The sequence below is a fragment of the Osmia lignaria genome, chromosome 10 (genome assembly GCF_051020975.1).
Source record: "Osmia lignaria lignaria isolate PbOS001 chromosome 10, iyOsmLign1, whole genome shotgun sequence".
Classification (NCBI taxonomy): domain Eukaryota; kingdom Metazoa; phylum Arthropoda; class Insecta; order Hymenoptera; family Megachilidae; genus Osmia; species Osmia lignaria.
The window spans coordinates 11,860,221-11,887,188 of NC_135041.1; the positions used below are offsets into that span (position 1 = coordinate 11,860,221).

Genomic DNA, 26,968 nt, shown 5'->3' on the forward strand with positions numbered 1-26,968 from the left:
TCGAGGGTTCCGCGAGTTTCAGGCTTAAGCACGATCGTTTGCGTCACCGTTCCAATCGCGGTCCGCTTCGAATAACCCTTCGATACTGTATGCTTCGCCTTTTCAATCCACCCTCAAACCCTACCATTTCATTCTAAACGAATCTGAATAAAATAATTTGCCTGCTCGAAATATCCTTGCTATCTGGCATTTTCAACAGAACGATCCGATCCTTTTGACAGGGTCTTCGTTATTGCAGTTTTTGACGCGCCGCTGCTTCGAAACGACGATATTAATCTCCGTGATTGATTCATCGACTGCGAATTCTTGTATAGGGAGAAAAATATTCTGTCAATCGGATTATTGAACAGGGACTCGAGCTCCATCCTTTTTCTGCGATTGCTCTGACCATTCAGCTAGCCGGGACATTGAAATCTCCCTGTATTAAATAAATCTCCAGCGGCTATTATCTACGCTGGAGATTCGTTCCTAATATGTTCAATATTTCGTTATTTTTATTATTCGTAACGACAAATGGGTGATAGAGTAATCGGTAAGTTAAGCAAAATTATCTTGTAACCGCGAAATGAGTCAGGCATTGTATGAATTTGTATTTTGAGTCAGGAAACGATGAATAATGCTTCGGAAAATAACCGGGAACGCTTATCGAGCTAATATACGCTATTTACTTGCGATCATAAAGAAGCTTAGTCACTCGACGCGATGTTTCAACGTTTCAAAGACTAATCTCATTAATCTTTGATTGCTCGCACCTCCGATTTGCAATTGTTTCAAGCTGCGACAAGCAGGAGGAAACGAGCCTTGAACGGCGTTGAACAGAAGTGGCAAAGGAAGTGGCCGGTTGAAACGCTTATACCGCTATTTTGTTGTTCAACATGATCCGTGTTCGAGCGTGCTGAACGAGCGGTTTGTTTCGTTCGTCCGCGAGAAATCGAACGGAATGCAAACCGCGAAATCGTCTGGCGAGGATCCGCTTGCGTTCGCTTCTCATACGCGATAACGCGCGGAAACAAGAAGCCGGGTTGCAAGAAACGCGACCGTATTTAACCAGCAATGCTTCTACGAAGCACTTACGATACGAGAGAAACATTCGTCGGCAGGATGCTGATGAAGGAACGCGAGACACTTGATCAGCGACTTTTGTAAATCGAATCGGCCGCGACGAAACAGGTATATCTCGTGTCGCGATACACCGACCATCTACTGCGACTAATTGTTTAAACAGTTGACTCACCTCCGTTGTGCTTCAAGTCGTCGGGTTGACCTCGATGGAGGTCCGGTTTGTTCAATATCGAAAGGGGATGACCAGCTGCGCCACCTGCGCTCGCTGCTGCACCCGGTGGTATACCTAATCCGAGGAGAGCCGCAGAGGAGGCTGACGTCGGAACAGGAAGTCCAGCTCCAGGACCTAGTCCGGGAAGTCCAGGTATACCTGGATGCGGACCCATCGCGGCACCTGGCGGTAGCTGTTGCGCGTGCACCTGCTGAAGAAGCCTCGGCAGGTCTGGCCTCTGTTGCTGTAACGAATCGGGTCAATTGCTCTTTTTTTTTTTTACCGTTTCAACGAACATCCTATCTTTCATATTTACGTTTTGGAATTGAATCATAAAAGAGAAAAGAATTTACATTATTTTTCATTCGTCGTCTATGTTCGATGTTATCCAATCTTAGTTAGATTTTTCTACCTTGTACAATGAAAGTGCTTGTGTTTGATATACGATTATCGTGTAACATCGAACAAGTGTACCGAGATTTCCAGATAATCACGATGGACGGTTCAAGAATCTAATCTTAACAAGCGATAACACATCGTTTAGATAAGTACCGAGATTAAACGACGAATGACATCATCGGACGATGATGAAACACACGGTTCCGTTTGTCGACCGCTGTTATCGTAATCGTTCGATAAACTCTGATCAGCAACTCGTTCGGATGAGGGTTAACCCTTTGCGGTTCTATTATCTCCTCTCCAGCCACAACATCGCGATACCATTCGGAATATTAATTATTCGACCGTGTAAAGTAGATAATTGCTTCCCTTATCGTGAGCTTATAATTACGTTATAGTTACAGGTTCGATGCAAAATACAATGAAAAACGAGGGAAAGAAAGCCGTCTTCAGACGTAATTTAATTTTCATCCCGGTCGCTTATTCGAGACTATGTCCTTTGCTCGACATTCGTAACGAGCTGCGCGAGTTTCCAGCGAGGCGAGGCATACAAATCACGAAGCAAAGTTGCTTACGGGGGTGGTACAGCTTTAAATAACCCTCGTTCACCGACGGTGGGAGCCGTGGTAAATCCGAAAGTACGAAACAAGTGGCGGGACTTGTGCCGCCTTTCGTAGCCCCGTGGCGAGCAAAAGGGTTGAGGAAGGAGAAAAGTTTTTGGCGAAACCATAAACGTACCAGCCTCGCGCGAGTAGTTTCCTCGTTAGTTGGCCCGAATCAGGGGGCGTAGGTCGAGTTTCAACGCTGCCAGACAAATTGTAGAGCCACGCAGCGAGCGTTTTAACGCTCGACAGATCACGTTGCGAGTACACACTGCGACGTGGAAGAAGAAGAACAAGAAGAAGAAAGATGAGGAAAGAAAGGAAGGAATTTTCACGAAAGACGAAGACGAAAAGAGGGATGAAGGCTGAGTGCACCATCCCCCGTTCTGCGAACCGTGTACACTCGTTAAGACCGGGGCGAATATTCCGGAGAGTAGTTTGCCGAGATAATTAAATGGTTTAACGATATAATAACCTCGCGTCGAGCGACTGTCTGAGCCACCCACAAAACACGCAAACAGAGAGAGGAACAGTGTGCGCGCATGTCGGAATGAAATGTGCCCGGTATTCAGGCTGAAGCGAGAGGAAACAACGAACGGCTGGGATAGAAGGCGTGAGCGAACCTTCTTGAGGGTTGGAAGTCACCTAAGGAAACGTTCTGATCTTACCACCCTTTCAACGATAATAATCCTGACCTCAGGCTGTCGTAGCAGCATTCAGAGTATCTCAGACAACTCGAAACCCTTTTGCAGCATGCAGATTATTTCCTTATTCTATCGCGAGATTTTGCTAATAAATTGTAAGAAATTTCAAGTCAAAGTTTTTCTTTTTCTTTTCTTCACTTCGAGCAAAGGGTCTTCTTTCACGAGTGACAAGCAGAGAGGAAGTCATTACGAACCCCTTCATATTCTGCGGGAGCGTCTTACGGCACCTGCATCATCCACCGGTGCAAGGCTTGTTCTCAGCAGTTTTCACCGGTGTCGCTACTTGCTGACTCAACCAACCGCGAAGATAGTACCGCTAAAAGATCCGACAAGATCGTCTTAACCTTCTTCTATATCACGCGTCGTTGACGCCTGAAAAGCGTCTTTGGCTGGGCCGTTCGTGTTAAGAGATTACGAACGTCAGCAGCATCTTGCCTTGATTCATCTCGACGAGCGTGTGCATCATCTCGTTGCTTTATAAATAGACTTATTTTACCGGACGTTCGTTATCGAACGATCCACGTATCTTTCGTTCGTAATCTATTGCGACAGCTGGAAGATTCAATCAGCGAGCATAATTTATAAATACACCGATGACACTTATCCTTTCCGAACTAAACTTCGCGATGCAAAAACGACGGAACGTTTCGACGATTTCGCGTCTTGTTTCGCGCGAAACGGAGCCGACACGCACGCGTTTGCGAATTCCATGAAGCGTTACGAGTTTCTTACTTTCGATCCAGTGGCAACCGAAAGGATTTAAGGGCATCGAGAAGGCGCGAGAAGCGGAGGGAACGCGAGAGAAACAAGAAAGACCGATGGAGAGGAAAGTGGCGAAGAGCGAAGAGGAGGCTGCTGGAAGCTCGGGAAGCGATTTAAAGCGCGCGGAATCCGGGGATTCTGCTAAGGATTTGCCGCACGTAGCCCGACAACGCCGCGGATCCGTGGAAGTTTCTATGGTCGAAGAGGGGCTGGTTCAAGGTAGAGCTGCGAAAGCAGAGGATAGAGGGTGGCCGAGGGTGAAGGGAAGGAAGGCAGTTGGGTAGCAGGAATGCTGATTAGTCGGTGCTCGTGCTCCGTAACACTATAACCTATCCGGCCTGGAAACCAGGCAGGAAGACTCTGGATAAGATTCGAAAGGGGGGGGGGGATGGGGTCGAGGAAAGGGGTTGCAGATCAGGGAGGCGGTCTGGATGAACGCGAGCGAGCGAACGAAGGAAGAGGAAGAGAGAACCGGCAGAGAAGCCGGCGGCTTAATAGGGAGGAAATTGAGTGCTCGAGCAATATTGAGGAGGATTCGGGATTCGCCAGGATCGTATCCATCCGTCCGCTTTCGGATTCCTCGGGCGTGCATCGGCTTCCTCCTACCACCGGGCAGGGATTCTCATTCGCCGCGAATGCGTTTCACGCCGGGCTGAACGCGAATCAGACCCGCTTCTATTCACCTCGACGATACTCTGCACGAGCTTGCGTAAATTTTCCAGGAAAAGGATTTACATCCGGCTCTATTCAACCCGAGAATTTTCCTCCACAATCTATCATTCTATTGATAAATAAACGATTTCCTAGTCACATTTTGGAGAATCATTTTTTCCTTGAATCGCAAGCGATTCAAACTTATTTAGAATCCTTCCATCGGATATAACGAGCAATCACAGGAAATAACCCTGACACCAGCGTGGCTACAAATCACTTCCGGCACCGTATCAATACGTCCTCTCGCCCGACACGAGGAAATTGATTTCGCGTTAGGAGACATTCTACTTCGATTTCAGTCGTTCATCGGAAGATTTCTATGCGGTTGTTTTTCGTCCCATCGAATATGTTAAATATTTCATTCGCCATTTGATGCTGCACGATACCTGTGTATGTATTCTACGTATACGATTGATCCATATACTCGCGTGCATCGCGGAGAGTAATTTATCTTGCATTGGCGTGCACTCACCCCGATAATGGCGTTCAGCTCGGTCATGGTCACTTGTTTGGCTCTGTCAAGAGCAGTGGCGACTTGTTGTTGATGTTCCTGGGAGAGAAACGGCAGGGTCTGAACAATTATGGCGTTTAACCTCTTCGCTATCTCTGTCTGAAAGCAGAAAGTAGAAAGATCCTTATTAAACCGTAAATTCCTTTCGTGTAACGATCCTCCATCGCCTTATCGCACTCTTTCATTCTCCAACGTATTATCCGAACAGCATCATTCATCGAACCACGCGACAAGCGACATTAAATACCCGTGTAATGTTATTTCATTCGAATTTTATGGAGACCGTTCGATTACAGAATTGTCACAACGCGATCCAAGCTTGATTTATCGTACAAATTTAAATCGACGAGATAGAACGTTTCGAAGTATTAATTATAATTCAACCGTAATTAACACTTTACAGTGTAAATTTAGTAAGAAGTTTTTCATCTCGCTAAACAAAGCTTCTTCCCTGAGACTTGTAGATTTCTAAAAACTGCTTACCATTAAGAGGGTTAAATAAAGCAAGGGTTAAATAAAGCAAGGGCTGACTTAACGCACCCCCTTAGGAGGGAAACGAGTGGAGATGCAGGTGCGGCGCAACCGGTCGAGGGTGTTTACGACACCCTCCAGCCAGAACAGACTGACGGGGATTAAATTAAATCCAAGCTGAATTGGCGGTAGCTTGGCCTTCTCTCTGTCTCCCTTTTTTTTTCTCCTCATCCCGGCTCAATTTTCGTCCTAACCCATGCCAACGGGCATTACCTGTATCTGCTGCCACCTCAGCCGGAAATTAAGGTCGTTCGACGAGTAGAAAAAAAAGAAGTCGGCCTGCGGCTGTGACCGGAAAACCGTCAACTGTTCCGGACAACCGACGATTCTCGATTCTCGATTTCCATCCCTCGTTCTCTCGCAAGTTTGCTCGCTCGTCCGCGCCCCTCTCGCGTCGAACACCGTGAATTTTGCACGAGGGGTCGCGTTTCGCTCGACTCGAATTTTAATCGGTTCCAACTTTAATGAGGCCGCCGCATAATTGGAAATAATAATTCGATTAATGCATAATCGAGCCAGCGTCCTCCCTACCCTCCACCCCAGACACTCTCGCCGGGGTTAATTTGCGTTAACGATGCGACAAATCGACCATTTTGTCGTTACTGTTACTCGAGCATGCTCGGTTAATCGGCAAACGCAGACGTTAAGTGGCACACGAGTCTGTTATTGTTCAGTATTGATGAATTAAAACAACGAATTTACATGATTTCTTTTTTTTTTTTCAACACGTTGAACTTTCATTCTTTAAAAGCTCTCAAATATAATTTTATAAATCGTAAAATATAAGAACGTAAAATTCCAGAAAATATGTGGTCGTCAAAGTATTAACCGGACCAATTACCAGAGCGAACAACTTGGCGATGGTGTTCGCGAGTCATTAAGCGGGCGCCTGCTCGCCGTCGTCTTCACACGCTGCTAAGATACATACACACTCACATATACACTGAGGGAGGAAGGAAGAGCTACGGAAACGGAAGAAAGCTATTCGTCGCGCAACAGGAAGCCAACACTCTTCTACCGGGTGTCCAACGTTGAAAACAGTGGCATTTCGCGGGAGTCATAAACGCGGGATCGTATACGAACTGGCTGCAGACGATGTAAACTCAACCCTCGTCTATCTTCTCTGTTCTCTTTCTCTCGTTCAGAAGGTCTCGTCGCGGCCTGGCAGCAGCCGTTTTCACTGCCGCTTAAACGAGCCCCGGATGCTAATTGAAATATCGCGGCCACTAAAATTCTTGGCAAGTTTCCCTCTCTCGAGCGGGCTGACGAACGAGCGGAGAAACGAAGGTCCGGAAAGAACGAAGAGGAGGAGGGAGGCGAGAAAGAGGCAGGAACGCGGGGAGTTGTTTTAATTACCCGTCGCCCTGCCGAGTGCTAGTCATTAGACCACTAATTATAACGTACGGGAAAATGAGTCGCGCAATCCGCGAATGAGCTCTACCTACCGCAAACAGAGAACTTCGCTGATACGATTTCTGTTGTTTCAAACATCAACAGATCGTACAAATTGCACTGCCAACGAGAAACTTCTTTCGAAATTTGTTAACGCTATCTTTGTACGCGTTTAATCTATCATTAAAGCTATCGAATGAAACTTTTTCCTATTCAACTTATTTTCGAAATGTGAGACCAATTTCATTTGTTAACAATGTTTATATGCATGCAACGTGACATCGAAGACGAAGAGAGACAAGGAAGAAGAAAGAAGAGACAGTGTAGAGTGCAAACGTAATTGCGTTGCCAAGAAGTTTTCTCTGGCTGAAGAGGTAAGCAAGGAAATAATGAATGGCTCGGATGGTTTACCAGCGCAACGGAGAAAAGGGGTGAAGATAGCAAGGGAGAAATAGGGAAACGAACCGTCGAGTTTCGGTGCTGCGAATCCTCATTGTCCTGGATTTCACACCGGTGAGATGAAAACCTTGCAGAGAATGAATTTTTCCCTGGCAAGCCAAATTGGACCGCGAAGATTGCCAGTTCGTCCGACCAACTTACGTGTACCTTTTCTCTCGCGAAAGCCGCTTTATTCAGCGCCAAAGCTTCCAGATTGCGAACGGATCTTCTTCGTGAAACGTTCTGACAAACGTCGTTCCCCTTTTAAACAATCTACCCAACTTGCTCGTTCAAACATCCGGTGTATACATACATTCAGATAAAAGGATTAAAATTCAAGAGAGGAATCAGCTCGTGATCATCTTTTTCCTCTATTGTAAAGATCGTCTGGTTTCTCGGATGTTTCGAGTCGAAACGTGGGTATTAGATTATCGTACGTACGTCGGTGTTGCTGGTGGAAGGCGAAATGGAAGTAGGTGGCGGAAGAGCATTCGGTTCACGTCACCGTTTTACAGGCAAAGAATTTTATCGGCGGCACTTTGTCGCTTTGCATTTTCATACCGCGAATGTTGCCGTGTGCCTGCTTTTAGCAGTACTCGTACAATACGCTCGGCTGCATACACATGCACGAGCTACTCGAAGAACGCCTGCTCGAACGCACAACGTCGGCGTCGAGACGCGAGTCGAGAGTGCACCAGCCGAAGAGCAGGCACTTTGCTAAAGCTTCTTGCGGCTTTCGCGATATTACCAGCCACAGTATCCGCGTCTTCGCCTCGGCGTGTCACGACCCCGTGCTATGCTAAAGTGAACGTCAACCAGCAGAAAAGAGAGAGAGAGAGAGGGAGAGAGAGAGGGAGAGAGAGAAGAAAACGCTCGGCCAGGGGTAGCCAAGATTCTTGCACATCAGAGATGCAGATGCAGCTAACAACCATCGACGGGATTGATAGATGCAAGAAGATGATTCGACTACACGCGTTATTGTATTTGATGATACTAATATAAAAAGGAATGTAATTTATCGAGAGGAAATTCCTTTGATACCGATATTATCCGGGGAAACTTGGATAATTGATCGGTTTTAATATCCAACCAGTCGGCTTCCTTTATTGCCTTGTATACCAAAGTTTTTCTTTCTTTATCGTCAAAAGGCGTTCTGTTATTGCTTTCAATAAACAGTTTACTCGTAACTAGCTTGTTCTTTACGACCTCCCACGCCTCGAAATTGCGAGTCATTACAACCCACGGGAAAGCACAGCGTGAATTATAAAGAGGATGTTTTATCGCCCCGAGTTTCGAACCTTGCCGACTGCGATATTTCAATAAAAACAGACACACCTCTATATCCCACGCGAAATCTCTTCTGCGAAATAACGAGAGGACCGATTTGAACTCTACTTTGAACGATCCAAATCTCGAGGAAGGATAAAGCGTAGAAAATTTTCATACACCGTTTAATCCGTACCAAGTGGCAACGTTCCAACAGCGAAAAAACAATTCAATTATAAATCTCAAATTACGATTTTCAAGGTATCAACGTCAAATTTCTGTCTCATTAAAATTAATAAGTTTCAAAACTTGATAATCATTTTTCCCTATTTTTCTCAAATGACCCAAATATCAAATATAAAATTCTCAAGGTTCAAAATATAAAAATCTCAAAGTTCCCTCCCTAAAGTTTACAGAAGCTTAAATTAGAACACATTATTACGGCTTGTGAAAAAGGCGTAGCAGCTGGTTAAATACGATTTACGTGGTCGGCAGCGCGTCAAGTTTTCGAAATCTCGAACAAAAGCAACGCGAGTCAAGTTGAATTGAAGGGGCGGCAACGTTCCAAAACCGTGAACGATAATCACGAGGAGCCGGGAGGGCGCGACGCGGCGAAGATACAACGTGGAGCACTTCCGAATGTTTAATTGAAGAGTTAGCAACAGCAAGAGCGTAGGTGGTGGTGGTGGTTGTGGGCCAGTTATAAGCACGGCCGGAAAGTTTGTCGGAACGGTGGCACGTTTAGCTCGATATGCTGCCGAGGGAAGAGAGAAAGAGAGAGAGAGAGTTGGCAGAAACGGAGCACGCCGGTAAAACGGCCCGTTACTCGCACTAACGAGTAAACCAGCAGTTGCTCGTCGGACTTTGCCGGTATTATGCTACACGAGCAAATAAACCGGCGTGTTCGGCTAACTCCCTGGTTTCTGGTAAGCCCCTATACACTGGCTGCACTCGCTGTAAAGCCCGGCTAACGTCCGCGTGATTGCAATATTCCGCGGCTTGTGGAGTGCGCGCCGGATGTACGAGCATGTTCCGCAGCTTGTGTGTAGCCGCGTCGGTGTACTAGACCAGTCTACCCGTTGTTTCTGCTGCTGCTGCTGCTGCTGCTGCTGCTCTCTAAGGCACCGACGCGAGATGCACCGAAAACTCATTGTCCGTTACATTCGTCCACCTCGCCGCGCCTCGCCCGTGGGGAAAGTTAAATTTAATCGAGTTGTTGTAACTTTGCAACAACACACCCACCTATGTTTTCTGGCAAAGAATAACCTAGACACGTGGTCGTGGCGACACGCTCCGACGACAACCTTGCCCGACCGTAGAATAGTTAAATCGGACCTCGAATTCGCATCGCAAGCTGACCGTAATTATCTTAACACGAAATGTCTACGAACAAATAAAGCTAACCCGAATAGAATTGAATGACAAATGAACGAATGAGTTGCAAGTATGTATAATGAAATTAAACAGAAATCGAAGTGCAAACACGTCGATCCATAGAATTGCAAAATCATAATGAAATTTTGTTCTCCATCGATGCAAATAACTCGACGCGGATGTGAACGTTGCAAATTTTCACGCGATACCCGGTGCACAGTGATTGTGTCGCGTTTCTATCGGGGATTTTTGCTGGGAAATTTTAAATTGGACTGGAAACGATAAAGCGAACAGGAACGAGAACGGTGCACGGATCACACGAGAATTGCGCAACGTGTTTACGATAAAACGCGGATACGGGATCCGTTGAAAACTCATCGGCCATTGTGCTCGTCCGCCGCACCGAAAGTTACGTTTAATCAATTTAGCTTTCTGTAACCGATGCTCGTTCTGTTTCCAACTTCGACGCCGACAACGCGTACGCGCACCACCAGAACAAATGAATTGTTGCTTTCGTACAAACGTGCGAATTCTGTTCCACTTGTTTGCTGATAGAACAAGAAACACAAAGAACGTTGATCCAATCTTATTATCCTCCTCGATCCTATCTTTTATTTAAAATAGAAATTCTCCGTTCGTTTTTAATTTAACGAAATATATAACTAAGTAAATTGAATGGTGAAAGCTGAATTTTCTTCCATATACCCCTAATTTCGAACGGTTTGCTTTCTCAGCAAAATATTGAGATTACAAGTTTGGTAAGTTCAACTTTCGCATCGTTAGGTTGTTTGGAATGTTGTTAACGACATGAAATGAGTTTCGTGTACTCTGTACACCGAGTGGCCCGGTAATTTCCCTCGTTTCAACCCAATTGAAAACGTCTAATTTACTAAAAAGAACTAGTTGATGTAAAGTTTCGGTAGAAAGCGACGGTGCGTCAGTTATGCACGCGATATTCATTACTCATTGTGCTGATTCAACGGAAACTGGCTTTAATCAGCTCGCTAATCGGTTTTATTTTTAGTTTGCATCCGTGCGAAGAAATAATAACCCGTTGCATCGCCAGCCGGCTGATTAATGCTTTATCTATTATCTGGCTCGTTGTGCGGCCAACGAGGACCGATGAAAAGTTTGCCGCGTGATTAATGTGCCGAGAAAATAGAGAACAAAAGGAGGAGATGAGAAGAAAAAGATCGTCGATGCGTAGTAAGCGTTCGAATTTCCCTTCGCGATTTCTCTGATCACCGTTGCGCTTTCATTAACCTCGATTAAAATTAATCGATCCGACGAACGTTCGGGAAGTCGATGCTAAACAACACAGGATACGAAACGTAAACGGAGAACAATCAATTCTCACAATTACTTTGCACGCGAAAGAGTTGCTCGCTCGGTAATTGACTTTTTTTATCCTCTGCTCGAGGAAACTATTATTTCGTTGAGACCAATTTCTAGCTGAGAAAACACAGCGAGCCGAATGAAACGAAAAAAAGGAACGTGGAAAGGAACAAATGGAAAAAAGAAATAGTCGTTTCGAGTACACCGTCAGGCGTGACGAATATACACGGTCGCGATTTATGGGGGGAGAATCGTGGACGAGGGGGTTAGGATGCAGGTAGCCGTGGCGGCTAGTCGCGCCGAAAATTGCTCGTATAAATATTAGAGCTGGCCATTGTCATTCGGTTAATTTTCCGCGGTGTTGGTTGTACCGTGTCAGAAAGGGGTGGCGCGGGTGGTGGCTGATGCCGCAGGGGAACGAGACTGAAACGGAGGGAAAAACACAGATATTCCTGGTCCTCGATGGAATTTTATGCGTTTCGTGCGTTCGATGCTGCGCACACGTGGTACGACTGCATTTTCCTCTCACCCGCACCCTCTGGTTTACCCTTACGCATCACCACCACCGGGCAATACCATCGAAATACCTACGGGTTCGCGAACGAACCAACGATAAAAAAGGAAAGAAAAAAAAAAAAAAAATAGCACGGGCAACGTCGACTCGGTCGTGAAATAATGCTGGCTGCTGGTAAACGAGTTATCGGGACAAAAGTTACAACTGCTAGGGAACGCGGTTCGTGCAACGACAATGAATCGCGAGTTGCCAGTCGACGACGAGAGTTGCGGATCGAAATAATTGCTGGTCCCGCACGATTCGCGCATTAACCCATGAACCGCAGTAACTTTGAATTTTATACCAAACGATATCAGACGAAATATCCTTTGTATTTCGTTCGTCGATGGTGATTTAAAAGGTTGGAAAAATTAATATAAATAAAAAGAATGTAGAGGAAATTGGAAGATCGATGAGCGGTCGCGCGTGCAGGTTCGAGAATAGTCTGAGAGGTTAAAGCTTTGAAGACAGAGGGGTAATGGAGAACGTCGAGAGGTGGAGCAGCCATTATGTGTGAATGTTGGAGGGTAAATAGGCTGCAATCAATTCAGGGGTTCATCGTGGCTGCTCGACGAGGGAGGGATGACTTGGAGTGGTCGCTGCGCAGAGTATGCTTGTGCGTGTCTCTGTCCCTCTATCTCTCCCCGGTTCGTGTGTCTTTGTATATACATCTGAATCAGAGGGATTCGACGAACAACCGGGGGATATCGAACGTACATATAACGTAGGGACAGAGGGAGAGGGTGTGTTCATTGTTACCTGCAGTAGCTAGCATTGCCATCAGTCAGCGACATCGACGCGTTCTGCTATTGTCGGTGCGAAGGGAGGTAGAAGGAGAGTAGAAGGAGAGTAAAAGAGGTAGCGAGTGAAGTGGGCTCGCTACGAGACGGAGAAAGAGACGACGAAGGAGAATAAGTGGCACTCGAGTAGGAAGGAGGGTAGGAGAGAGGGCCTGACAGACGGCGAAAGATCGGGATGTTTGGATGTTTGAACGTCAGAGTGCTGCCTCAGCACTCGAGTTTTCCACCTCGTTCTCGAGTGTTCGATCCCCTTCGTTGCACTTCGATACAACGGGTGTCCATCGTTTTTCAACTTCCATTAAATTGCCAGTATAAAAATCGCGGAAGATACAAAAACATACCCCCTATGAACGATGAATAATTGCAAGGTTCGATTGAAAAAATCCGATCGAATGTAGTATCTCCGGGTGTCGACAAGCTTTTACAACACGGATTTCATGGATAAATTCCACGGACTGAATTCGATGCCGCAACCTGATTAGATCGGATAAAGAAACGAGGGGCGATAAGACGACAGAAAGAAGAATCGGTTCGAGGAAATACTGATAGCACCGGATATCGGACACCGTAGTACATTATACTCGAGTCTCGTGTCCGGGCTGTAAGATAAAGAAGAGCGAATATCCGTCGGATTGACAACGACAGGTCGTTCTTTCGAGCAGAACCATGAGTAATCACGAACGGGCCGGATGCATCGATATTACCGAACGATAAAAATGATGTTTCACGCTGAGCGTGCATCAATCATCGGCCCCAGAACTATGTTTCTCCTCGATCGATCCTTTGACCGTAATCTTGTTTCTTTGAACACGTTTGTACGAAACAGAATCACCGATGCAAAATTCCATCAAGGTATGCTGGACACGGAGCAAGTATAATTCGCAAGGTCGACGAGGGGTAGTATCTGATTCTCGGCGAGGCAAGTTAACAGGCGCTGAAACAGGCAATCTGCTTCATCGTCGTCGAGATCACCGGCGTAGAGGCGGTTACTCGAGAAGCCCGATTACCCTCGAGTACCTAATTACCCATCTCCGTGTCCCAAGCTCGCACGATTCGCAATATCTCTCCCTCGCTCCTCCGTCTCTCCGTCTTTCGCAAACTCTCTTCTCTCCCTAGAGACGTTCGGTCGGTTGGAGCCGAGCATCCGGTGCACGATAATCGATCAGCGTGTCAGTAGGTTACGCCGGGCAAATTAGCGGCACTTGGGATATTAGACGACCAGGAAACGTTAGCCACGAAAATGGTGGTAGCAGTCAATAACAACGGCGAACCTTGCCTCGGCTATTAAGAGGGATGCACCGACGGTGACGCAGGTATTAGAGGAAACTAGGGGCTTGTTTCCAGGAGATTGCAGACTCCGAATACTGGTTTCCGACGGGAAAATCCTGTTATCGCAATCGGGTTTCTCCTAATGAATCATAGCCTACAGAATTTCTCCTGAATAATTGCTACACCATTACGATCAAATGAAAAGGCTCGTTCTAAATACAAGAACTACAGAAGAATATTAATCAAAGAAGATCGAGCGAATGTTAATCGAGGTCCTCTTCCGTTTTAACCGCAAGAGAGTACCCTTTGGGATCGACTGTACTCCACGAAGCAGAAAGGATCACCGGTAGACTGGGAAAAGGGGAAACAGAGAAAAGAGCAGAAAGCTCTTGATACAAGAAGTTGTATGTGTAGCGGATACATGGAAATCATAGGCGGAAGAATAGAGAGAAAGAGAGAGTCTGGTCGATTCGCGATTCTAACCACAGACGCGAGTTTCAGAGAGCGTGTCCCATCCGTGTAACGCGTCTGGCTTCCGTTTGTGTGCGTGTACAGTGGTCACTCTCTGGTCGAGGCGATGCCGAGCCAGCAGAGACCGCTAAGCCCACCTGATACGTTCAACCCTCTTGTTCGCCATCCCTTCGTGTCTCTCTCCTTGTCTCCGTTCGATGTTCCTTGTTTTACACACACGTAGTCGCAGACAAGCGCGCGAATACACGCGTGTATTATATACACGTTGACCCTTTCCTTTGCATCGTGGGGGGGCAACCCGCTTTCGAACCGCAAGCCGCAACGGGCTACTGCCTTGATTAAACGCGCCATAGACCGCCATTATCGCTGATTGCGCTAAACATTAACGGCACAGCCACCGAAGCTGACCTCTTCTCTGTTCCTCTGCTAGGTGAAACGGAGCAAGACGGAAAGATCGGGCAAGCCGTGTGTGCTCTCTATCCTCTCGATTTCGAGTCAGGCTAGTAGTATTCTGTAGCCGGCCGCGATTATTGGGCCGGCATGTTAGAGTACGTTAACTGCGAAATAGCTCCAACGACGGGATTTCGACTGTTCTCCAGTTTCGACGAGATTACCCACAGGCATGTTGGTCAGTCTGTTCAACGTTGCGCTAAATGTTCGATTACTCTCGAGTGTATTAATGTCGGTCCCTCTCGTTATTCTCACTTTTATAATGTAGACCGAGGATCACTTCTTATTGAAATATCTATTAAAATGTAGGTTTTACACCAAATCACGATAGAACAATAGAAGGAAATGATAAAATTTTATAAAATTAATATTTCTTATATAAAATATTTATAAATAAAAGTCGGAGTCAGATGAAAATCTTTGGAGCATTTATTTTTGAAAGGGTGGTAAAAATCAAACTTTCTAACTAGTAAAAAGAAGAAAGAAACGAAGAGGAAGAAGGATCGTTTCATCAGTGAAAACCGCAATTGTGTGTCCGCAAGAGGGAAACTTTTTTTCGTTTGTCCAAAGGTTGCTGGCAAAAAGAAAAAGAGAACGGTCGCGTAACCGCTACCATTAGCCGGGCCAAGCTTTTGCTCGAGCCATTATTCGAGACTGCAGAAAACAAGCGATGCTAGCCCCCCCGCTGGAGCCCAGAACTCGTTTCTGTCTTAGCCGGTGTAAATACGAGCGCGGTAATTAACGCGGAGGTGGTGAAAACGCGTCGGAATGATATCCGATGTGGCGCGGAGCGAGCAAATTAGTGTCACGGCACCGAGCAGGAACACCCTTTTCTCGCTGTTCTCGTTAAGGCATCCCCTTCCTTTTCCTCTCCGTCTTCCTTCAAGCCTCACCCTTTCTTTCTCCATCTCACTCTCGCTATCATCCCCCTTTCCCTCTATCCTCGTCCCGTTGATGATTCTCTCGAGCGTACGCTGGCGCCCCTGCCTCGCCTCGGGCGTATTCACCACGACGACGACAACGATGTTGCTCCGAGACACGACGAGAATTCGCATTGTGAACGCGACTTTACGAGCCGCCCCGGCACACCCAGCGAAACACCAAGGAATTATCGTTGTCAACGGACCCTCGTAATTCCGGGATGAACAGTGAGGAAAACAAGACCTTCGTGTCTGGCTGATAGCAGCTACAATTAACTTGCCGCTGATTATGAGACGGAAAATCAACAGGGAGAGCTTTCGTGACTCGATGAACTTCGATCGAACCGTTTGGACTGTGTTTGCATAGATTTCCCAACGTTTCTCTTAACGATTCTAACGAATAAATTTCATCTACCTCCCCTCTCCTCTGTGTTATTCTTAAAAATAATTAAAATGCGTACTTTAATGCAATAATATACTCTACGTATTTCAATCCATCAACGAGAATTCAGCGAGATATTCGCGATGGAGAGAGACAAAGGCTCTATTATCTCCGTTTTTCCATCATTTTTCGCTTCGAGTTCGTTAACGTCGACCGCGTTTAAATAACACCACGGTCGGTTGTTCTCCGGCAGGTAATCCGATCGTAGATTAAACCGGGAACGACCGTTTCCCGATGGAAGTACGAACTTTAAACCGCGAGGTCTCGTACGGACGACGTGAAAATCTTTCGACGAGAGAATGAAATTAATTTTCAACAGAGAATCAAGTTTAACGATCGATCCACGGCTCGTCGGTTTTACATTTTAATCGCTTCGGCTGGTCGATGGGAAAACGAGTTACACGAACGAAAGAGTGGAAGCAAAAAAAAAAAAAAAACATAAGGCTTGGCTCGATGAGGAGGTAAAGGGTGAAAAAGAAAACGCGGCGGGGGGTGAACTCTTAACGACAGCCAGGCCAGCAGGAGGGTGTTCTTCTCGTTCTACCCTCTGGTTGATAGCCGGCATAATGCTAACACCCTGGCATCGATAAAAGTGCGAAACGTCGCGCATTAAGCCGGGAAAAGGAGGGTCTAGGGACTGGCTGGCAGCCGGTGCAAGTACATAAATACGCCCACGCAAGGGTGTCTCGAAGGTACAGAAGCACCCTTGCTAGCCCGTGGGATTAATTAAATGTAAATACCAGCGGCTTAGGCGCAGCTTATCGTTCATGATTTAAAATAACGCGCCAGGCGAGCCCATAAAAACGTATTCCCGACGACGTGGCAACAAATTGCCATGCTTGCTTCGCCCCGACCGGATCGATACAAAGTTTTTACCGGGAACTCTCGAAAGAAAATTCTGTTCGCCTCGGTGAAACGGATGCATGAACGCAAAGCGAACAAAAGGAAAAGAAAATACACTGGGAATCCGGTTCGTTTTTCTTGAAAACCACCCGCTACCGTTCTGTATCCCCGTAACAGTTTTATTATACCTCCTTTCGACTCGAGCCTGTGTTTTCCATCCAAGACGACGGTGAACATCGAAATGAGAATCGCGCCAAGGATAGAAGTGAGGTCAGGATACGAGGATGCTGTTAGCTTGGAAAAGTTGTACCATCTAGTCGAGGCAGAAAGAGAGGAACGACGACTCGTAAATGCGACTACGACTGATAAAAGCTATCCACCGAGTTGCCAACAACGTCGGGGTATGTAGCTGGTTGGACGTAACCGCGGCAGTATCAGTGCGGCACTTAAATCCTTGAGAACAGGCTGCCGGCTGCGTTGGCCCGAAGGGAACACGCCTTTACACAGCCCCCGGTTAACGACTGCTCCACGAGGGGTGGGTTTTAGTGCGCGAAATTTTAAGTGGCCGTTCGGTGGCTCGAGAATTAAGCGTCTCTTCACTGTGCCGGAGCAAAGCGGGCAACGAGAACTTCCTGAATCTTAAGGGCGGTGTAAAAGTGAAACAGCGACCGATAAAAATTCATGGCGCCTCTATCCGCTTCGTGATCAAAGATATCGCGCGTGTTAATCACCCCCGTGGAGGGGGGTTAACGTCAGAGCCTGTTGACGCGTCGAATCGTTCGCGATAAATCTTTCGAATACATTAGCCAACTGTTTCATCGTTCTTGATTAAAATCTGTTCGCGCGCGTCTACTTTTTTATTTTCATAAACCCGCGGAACATTTTATCCAATTGCCCGGGGATCCGATAAGCTTGAAAAATAACTGACGAAAATCCTCGAGACAACCCTGTGTAAAGTGTGTTGCGGTGCGGAACACCGCGGCAGAAAGAATCCTCCTTTCCGTTCGACTCGAAAACAGAATTGATAATGGCATCCTATTCAAGGATGTAAGGGGTTGAGGGACAGAAGCGAAGAGGGAGAAAGTCGACTCAATTCGTGCGGTATTTCCAACCGCGCAAACCCAAGCTGCTCCGGATAAAACCTTCCTCCTCGGTCGCGTCGTCTCCGAGTAACATCCTTCCTATCTAGCGAGCAAAAAAGAAGAGGACGAGGAAGAGGGGGTGGGGTGCGACGGTGGTACGCGTACGAGAGCGGGTAAGCAAGGGGGAAAAAGAGAGGAAAAAGGGATCGAAGCCGGTGCTGGTTGAAAGGACTTATCGTGTTGAGAGATCGCGACCATGGAGGGACGTGCACCGGGTACATGGAACCCCATCGGTATTGCAGATCCCTGCGCTGAAAGAGGCGGAGGCGTAGCAGGGGCGGCGTATAGGTATGCCATAATGCCGGTGCTCTCGCGATGGAGCCAGGGGAACGGAGAAAAAGGATGTAGACGTACATACGTAGCGAGTAGATATTTCTGTGTATATTTTATCGTGCACATATTGCTAGTCGTTCTTCGCGGCTGTGCCAAGCCACACAACGCACACATACGTTACCGGGATGATAGTACGTGTGTTACGGGACTGGTGTGTCCCACCGACCGACGGGAGAGCAGAGAAGAAAAATACATAGAATCGAAGTTACACGTACGCGATGCGACGCGGTACTGGCTCCGACGAAAAGCGAGGGAGGAAGAAAGAAGACACCAAGGGGTTGCTCGATGGCGAGAGAAGGAGAAAAATAGAGGAAAATCGTGCTGTACCGACATATTTTGTACTTTAATAAACATCCATTATCAACTTAGAAAACGTGTTTTCTTTCTTTCATCAAGCTCCGTTTTATATCACATAGCACTATTTAAAAAATTTCATTTTTATCGAGTCCTAGCACTTAGAGTAAAAAAAGAACTTAGGGTGATCGGTGCTGCACGACTCACCCTCTATATAACAGAGGTCGACGCGATGGTACAGAGAGCTCGATTTTTCCGATAGCGAATTTTGCTCTTCGTTTTTCCGCCAACCCTTCTCTTTCTCCCTAACTTTGTCTCTTCCTCTCATCACCAATTCACCCTATCCCCTCGGTACCGGGGACGTGAACCACGTTTTCCCTGGCGCGCCATTCGTTCCTCCATCCGTTCCCTCCTTTCTCTCTCAATCTCCACCATATCCTCTCGTCCTCTTTTTCCCTCTTTCTCTGGCATTCTCTCAATCTCCATCTGGTTCTCCAGCTCCGGCGAGTAGCACGGAGCATGGGCGACCAAACCAGTGGCGTTGCAGACACAATAAAAAGCGGAAAAAGCGATGGTCAACGTACACGCGGACGAATCTGGCCGCGGAAAGAAAGAGCGCGAGGGACCGTGCGACCGTGTATTAGGTTACCCTTACACAGAGAGACAGAAGGGGCAGCAAGGGAGAAAAATAGAGGAATCACACCGGTGGACGGTTCTGAGAGGTTATTCATGAAGCACCTGACGAGATTCCACGCGTATAATTTTTTTCCATTTTTTTTTTTCTTTTTTGGACCAAGGGAACACGGGGGACAAAGGATACCGAGCAGCGATGAATCCTAGATTTATAAACGCTCCAGGTCCATTCAGACTCGTCGTAATCTCGCTCGGATTCGATCGAAAAAGCAGAAAGATTTCTCAGTTCTGATTTCCAAGCCATTGCTAAATTACGCGAAGCGTAACGACGTCTCTTGATGACCATCGTCGTTGTTCGAGGGTCAAATAACGAAGTAAATTCTCACCGCGATGCGTTGGGAGACACGTAAAGGGGACGGAAAACTGGGAAAAATCGCGATACGCGAAATCACGGTGTAATGCACGAAATCCGTAGAGGAAGGAAATTAGTAGAGAAAATACAGGAGTGGGTGGTGCGGCGTGGCATGGCGTGGCGCGGTATCGACCGGTCGGGTATTTTGCAACGCTTTTTCGCGGATGTACTCGTTAAACCGATAAATGAATAATGAGCAGACTATACGGGGCTGAACACGGCGCGGGCTGAGGGTAGGTGGTCGGCGGCGGAAACGTGGGTGCGAAGGGTGGAGCGAGGGAGCAGCGGGAAGCAACGAGTCGAGCGCAAAACAACGAAATCGAATCACTCTCGGTGGCCGGCGGTACTTTTCATGCGTGAATTTTCCGACTGTTCGACGCGCGTATTGCAGCTGCGGGAATCGCCGGTAATAGCTTTAGCAAAATCGAGAGTAATGCCCGAAAACATTTACAATACGCGTCGCTTGCCGCGAATAAAAAACGCGCGATCGTTTAACGTCGATAATACGCGACGCGTACGATCAGTTAAAAGCGAGCCGTGTACAAAAGGGAAACAAACGAAAATTTAATCAACAGACAAACCGATCGCGAAAGATCGTGACAATATGATTACAACGGGTGGAGGGAATGATTTTCCAAGCTACTATGGCTGGTTTCTAACAAGCGATCAAATAAATTTCGTTCCGTCTTGTTCTCGTTTCTGAATTGCCAACGCTTCGACGAACTCGATCGCGTTTTGTTTTAACGAGCCCGGTACATGTATATGTATATCCGTGGCTCGCGCGCATCGATGCGAAACTGGTGATTCGAGACGACAATTATCGTACAGGTATATAACCAGGAAAACGTAACAGGTCGACCGCGGCCTGATGGATGACGATGATGACGGTAATTGTCGGGAATTACTCGACGTTAATTACATCCGAGCGAAATCGAGCGCGTTTACACCGCCATTCGCAGACACTTACCAGACTGGCCGCGTTAATACACGCCCGATAAATTCGATTGGAAAACGTCCACGCGTTTCCCGTTCGATATTTTACCCACTCTATTTTACCCTCCTCCTAACTGTTACTGTCCCTCTGACACCCTCTCTTCTTCTACCCTTTCGTTCGCGTTGCCAATTTTTCCATCCCATTCTCGTTGTTTTTTCCCCCCTTCCTTTTTCATATCCAGGGTGAACGACAACGGTAGCTCGTCATAAATGTGAACAATTAATCGAATATAACCGATACGTGGTTCTGGCTTCGCTTTTATAAACGCGATCGGGCACGAAATTGCGGGCCGCAGAAATACGATCGTGTAAACAGCCTCCGACACGTCCGGCATCGAAATTTTACAATGGACACCGTGAATTCTCATAACTCGTCGCGTTGCGCAACGCTTGGCCAACTCGAACAGTCTGTGAAAAACAGCGCCGACGATTATACGCCGTCCGATCTTTCGGGCTGGTTCGATGGAAATTCGATGGAAGATCAATGCGAGATAATAATTCATTCTATTTATCGGAACAAGCGTATCGAGGGAACGGGACCAGTCGGACGAAAATTCCTCCCGGCCTTGTTCCACTTCGTCTCGCCGAAATAAAGTGTACGCGAACCCGTGTAAATCTTCACCGGATTTATCGAACGTGTAACGCGCACCATCTGACAGGAAGAAAAAAGGTAACCCTGCCTTCCTGTCTTTCCCTGGGGACCGTATCCCCGTGTATCTCGGCGCAAAACCTTCGACTCCTTTCCATTTTCGATCACCTTCACGATCGACTAATTTATAAAATGATTTTTAAATTAAAGAACACGTAATCTACATAGAGGACTAGACGTCCAAAGCGTCGTCAGTTTAAAATTCATGTTAACAATGGATGAACCCTCTCGTCGAGAGGGTTTCGAAGGTCGATTTACGATTTGAAGGGTGCATCCGGCCGGAAGAAGGCGAGTCGAAGAAAGGGAGAGAATAACGGGACCGGCTGCTAAATATTCAATAAACGCGAGCATTATTCCTGGCACGTCGACGCGCAAGCTGGCTTACGTAGCTGTGTTCAGAAGAAGACCGAGGTAAGAAGGGAAAAATCGAAGATGGAGAAAGGCTACTTATCCGCTTCCGTGAATTCACGATCGAGATTCCTTGATCTGGATGTACCAGATACGAGGCGTTTCACCGTGTCAGGAGTTTCGATGTTTGATCCGCGTCGTATTCCAGGAAGCTGTCTACGCGGATCGAGGAAAGAAATTTCCCGCCGAAATGTCAACGACGACGACGAAACGTATGAAACGCGCGCGTCGAACCGGGTTCCTTCTCTCTTCGCTTCGTTCACTCGATAAATTTTCATGATCCGGACTGGTAAATGAATCGACGGTAAAAACGAACGAAGACGTGTACGGTAATTGACGACATTAACGTACTGGAATGCCGTATGAGCGAGCGGGAAATGAAATACGAGGTTTCTCTGCTCGAGAGAGCGTTCCGCTTTTGGTACTCTTCGCCGCCAACAAATTATACCGTCGGACTATGCCGTTTTTTTCCCTCTCGAGAGAATCGTACAGGGAAAAGAGAAGAGAAGAGGTGCCTCGAAGGAGAGAAAAATCGGTATATTTACAATGGCGGTCACGATCGAGGGACGAGAAAACGGGAAATTCAAATCGGCCGATTGCCGCGATGAATATGGATGACGGGCGCAAGAAAAACACGACGGTCACGATCTTTGTGATGCAAATTCCCCGACGGTCCTTGTCTTTATTAATATCGAGAATGTGTTTTCCACGGGAACTCCGTCGGCCGAAACGCGTCCACTTTTCCTCCCGCTTAAATTCTCACGATATCAAACGAACCACTTCCAATTCTATTTCTGCCTGTTTACTAGACAAACAGATCGCTCGGACCATTAAGAAGCGAACAGCATCCGATACCCGTTGCGTAATTTTTCTTTCGATACCGGTGACAAATCCAGTCGAGATATCGCGTTTCGAAATGTGTCGCAATCTCAAGGAAACCTGGCGAAACGCAATTTCCCGTACAAAGAGAACCTCCTCCCTGCGCAAACAATGTAAACGTAACGTCAAACGTTAGCATTCCGTGCAGCTCGAATATTACGTTCGACGGGAAAGAATTTGCGGAAAAGTCGAATAGGCGGATGTGAAAAGAAAATGAAAAATCCGAGTTCGAGTCTCGAATTTAAAACGATATTATTCATACAGGATCGAATAAATGTACAACAGACCGCAAATTCTATAAATGAAGTGTATCGTATTATCTTTACTTTCTATAAAAAAAATACCACCACGCAAAAAAAAAAAAGGTTGAATCGACAGACAAAAGAATTCCCCAGGTCCGTGTCTGGGGAAATCGACGAAATCCCCTCAATAATTCCTAATAAAAAGGCTGCCACGAGCGGTCTCCACTTTTTCTCAATTCGAAAGGTCGCTGGAAGAAGAGGCTCGGAGACTTCCTCCCTCCGGTGCAATTTGCATGTTATTACCTTGTTTACATATTTATTCAATAGCCGGTTGATCCCCTGGGAATTGTCTCCCTAATCTCAATTCCCCTGGCCGACTCAATTCGCCTCCCTTTAATTTCGGATTAAGGGCCACGCGCGAAACCGTGCGGCCAGGCGATTAGCAAGTCGCCGCACGGGATATTGTTCGCTCGAGTGCGCACGTTCGCGTCATGAATGAAAACATAAATTTCAACGAGACACCTCGGCCTATCACGCGTTAAATCAACGAAGTAATTACTATACCCGGTGTGCTCGAGCTACCGGTGCACGTGCGTTCAACACGTACAACGCCGCGTATCCGTGCGATCACGAAGAGGACAACTCGTATACACACGATTTCCACCGCTTCCATCGTCGCGGTTCGATGATACTCATTTGAATTTCAAATTAACACGAAGAAGGCTTACCTGTTTATGCATTTCCACGTTCAGCCCGTAGGACATCTCGTAGTACTGGAAGAATGAAAAGAAAAAACGAACGATATATTAGACGTGAGAGATATAAAGTGGCGCGAATGAATATAAAGAAGCGTGCTTGTACAAGCGTTAACGCGAGATTCTTGCGCAATACGCGCGGCGTACATTAAAGCGGTCACATTTTCATACGATCGTGTAATGAACGCGAACAACATGCAACAGAAAATTATTTGAAAGGTTGAAAATCGTGCAAACTACGTAGACAGCAACTTTACGAAACCCGACGCCAGGAGTCTTTTAAGTTCATTTTTATGCAGCTTCTTGCGATTATTTCCTTCGGTAATCACTTTTAATGAATTTATCACGCGTTTACAGAGATGCAAGACAATCGAGATAACGACGAATTTGTGCCAGGAGTTGGACGATAAATAATAATCTGAGAGGGAGTAAATGAACCAAGAGATTCGAATGGGGGACAGGAATGAATGTTTGATTGAATGCACTCGGGTGCAGCTTATTATGCAACTACTGATTCAATTACACTTGATAGCTCAAACCGCTGAGTATCTCGATGATAGTTCTGCTTCGAATAAATTGAACACACCTTGCACGTACACTGTTCATTGTACCGAGTGATTCATATATTCAAACGGTAAATTACGAAACACAGAAAGTATAATTTAATGATATAAAAATATCGCTAAACATACTTATGCTACATCAATTTGAAGCTTAAATAACCATATAAACCTTTGTCGTCAGAACGTGCTAGACTTTCTACCTTTCGAAATCCAGTATTTGATTTGCAAGAACCTAACGTTTTAACTCCTTGTATTATAACTTTCTCGGCAATTATAAGGCAAATAAAGAAAGCTGAAATATTACGCGTACCTCGCATTTAACGATCCTTGACTGCGCAAATACCGTCAGTGTATTACAAATATTTTGAGGATTTATTGCGTTTAATCTGCAAGTTATGTTACAAGTACGACTGCATATTATAAGGTAAGGGGTTAATAAATTAAACTTTCTTTCTACGCTCTCGCTATTGCAGGACTTTCTTTGCTCGAAGTTTAGGTTCTAAGTTGTTACACGAATCAAGATTTAAATTACCATAGATTTGATTCACTCTAATTGTTCGAATACTTTCGTATATTTTCGCGTAATAGCTCCGCAAGCCTTTTCCGATACTCCTAATTTGAGAGCACACGAAATGACGGTTCGATGGGCAAAATATCAAAGAAAAAGATCCCGATGTAGCCGGTTAAGCCGAGCAGAAAGATTCCCAAGGGTTAATCGAATTATCGAGTTACCTAAACCGAGATGCCGCTCGAATTCGTAATAACGTCTAAAAGAACCCTACGAAGAGGGTCTTTAGGGCTGGTACACGGCTGCCGAGAGCCGAGATTACATCGATCGAACGAGATTACGAAAAGCGGGCCAAATTGAGCCGTAATGCGAGATCCCGGCCAAGAAGGAGGATAAACGCACGGAGAAAATGAGAAAAACGAACGAGAAATCGCTCTACCTACCCCCTGAACAGTCTGCTCAACTTAAGTATCTCTCTCTGTGTACGTACGTGTGTGTGTGTGTGTGTGTGTACACACGCACGTGTACCTGCGGATTTGTGCGTGTACACGACATCCAAGACCGGTTTCTCGTAATATCGTTTCTACATCGTGTGTACAAGACCCCATCCCAGGTATGCTTTAACTAATTCACCTACCGGTCAGTGGTTCTCAATATTCCATTTACAGGAATTTTAGGGTGGTCAAAGTCTCAATAGTCGATTAGCAACGAATCGTTTCTCCTTTGTGCCTCTAATAACGAATAAATAAAAAGAAATTAATCCGTCTCTTTCATATACGATGAAAGAACTGAATTCTTTCCGAATGAACATCATGGCGTTCTAAATGTCAAGTTAATTCGTCGTCACTGGGATTTCAGACGATTTAGGAATCAGAAAAGAGGGAAAAGTATGAGCAAAAGACGGAAGACAAGAAACTTTTACGGCACAGTTATCTGGAACGGTCTCTTCTCGTGTCTCGACGAGGTAATTAGCCTTTAATTAATACACTTCTTCTCTTGAGGGATACTTTGGAAAGAACAGAGGTCAGAATCATGATTATCGCAGAGCTGGAAACATTACTCACGGTTGACGCGTTTAATACGGAAGCGGAATGTCACGAACAAGGGGGACAAGATTCGAATCAAACGAGATGATAAAACCGTGCGACAATAAACGTCGTTCAGCCATTAAACCCTGTGAATCGAAAGCTCCCCCCTATCTCTGTCATTCGTTCTCCAACCCACAATCGTTTGCATCTTCAAATTGAACCAGCTTTACGCCCCTATCGAGTTTTATGCTGCATCATCGTGTTCATATTATCCAGTTAGAGACAGAAATTCAATCTCCGAATTTTTTTCAAATTTTCGCGGCTAAAAGTGTCTAATTAAAAAACACGTTGGGAACCCGCGTTATTCAAACCGTTCGATTCGAACGAGAATGAAACCTCGGAGATAAAACAAAAAAAAAAAAAATAAAATTGGGAAACGAACCGAGAAAACTATGAACCGAGTCGTATTGGCGACCCTCGGAATCGTAATCCCTTTGGTCCTGGAAACGAGCCGACCAACGCTTTCATTCTCGAATAAACGAGCGATATCGATCGCGATCGGTATCTGCACCGTGACGAGATACGCAAGACTAATGGACCCTACCTCTCTGTGCTGTCTCGTCCCTTTCACGAGCCCTTATCCCCCTTTTTATCTTCCCTCGATGCTACGACCCTTGTTGCGAACACACCCTTACATAAAGGGTCCTCTCTCGTCGGTTGTACGACTTGCAAATTTTGCCCTCGATTTGCTCCTACCACTTCTCTCTTTGATTTAATAAAAAAAAAACACTCCCTTAATCTAAACCAATGCACATTTGTCTGTGTGTTCGAAAAATGAAGAAGGAACTTACACATACGTAACTTGGCAAACCGAAAACCATTTCCCTCGAGTAAAACGTCGATCAAAGGCGGAAAGAATGCTGAACGTTCACTGGATTGCTACTGAAAACGAGTGGAAAACTTGGAAAATCTCGAAGTAGTCGATGCACCGCGGCGTTGAAACAGCACCGGACGCGGACGAACGATACGCTTCGAGGCGATCTCTTGCGCGTTGTTCGTGGTCGTAAAAGTTCACGAGCT

The 26,968-nt window shown here is 46.2% G+C and overlaps 1 protein-coding gene across 7 annotated transcripts in view; it reads right to left on the reverse strand.

The window, feature by feature from the left end:
• LOC117611916 (protein groucho) overlaps positions 1–26,968 on the reverse strand; it is an 81,686-nt gene that overhangs the window by 23,178 nt on the left and 31,540 nt on the right. For 5 of the 7 annotated variants that reach the window (XM_034340386.2, XM_034340385.2, XM_034340382.2 and 2 more), the window contains 3 exons: positions 23,763–23,807; positions 4,927–5,064; positions 1,235–1,517 (listed from right to left, as the gene is read on the reverse strand). In XM_034340386.2, the coding sequence (XP_034196277.1) occupies positions 1,235–1,517; positions 4,927–5,064; positions 23,763–23,807 (466 nt within the window). The remainder of the gene's footprint in view (positions 1–1,234; positions 1,518–4,926; positions 5,065–23,762; positions 23,808–26,968) is intronic. The other 2 variants (XM_034340384.2, XM_034340388.2) reach the window with 1 other exon arrangement.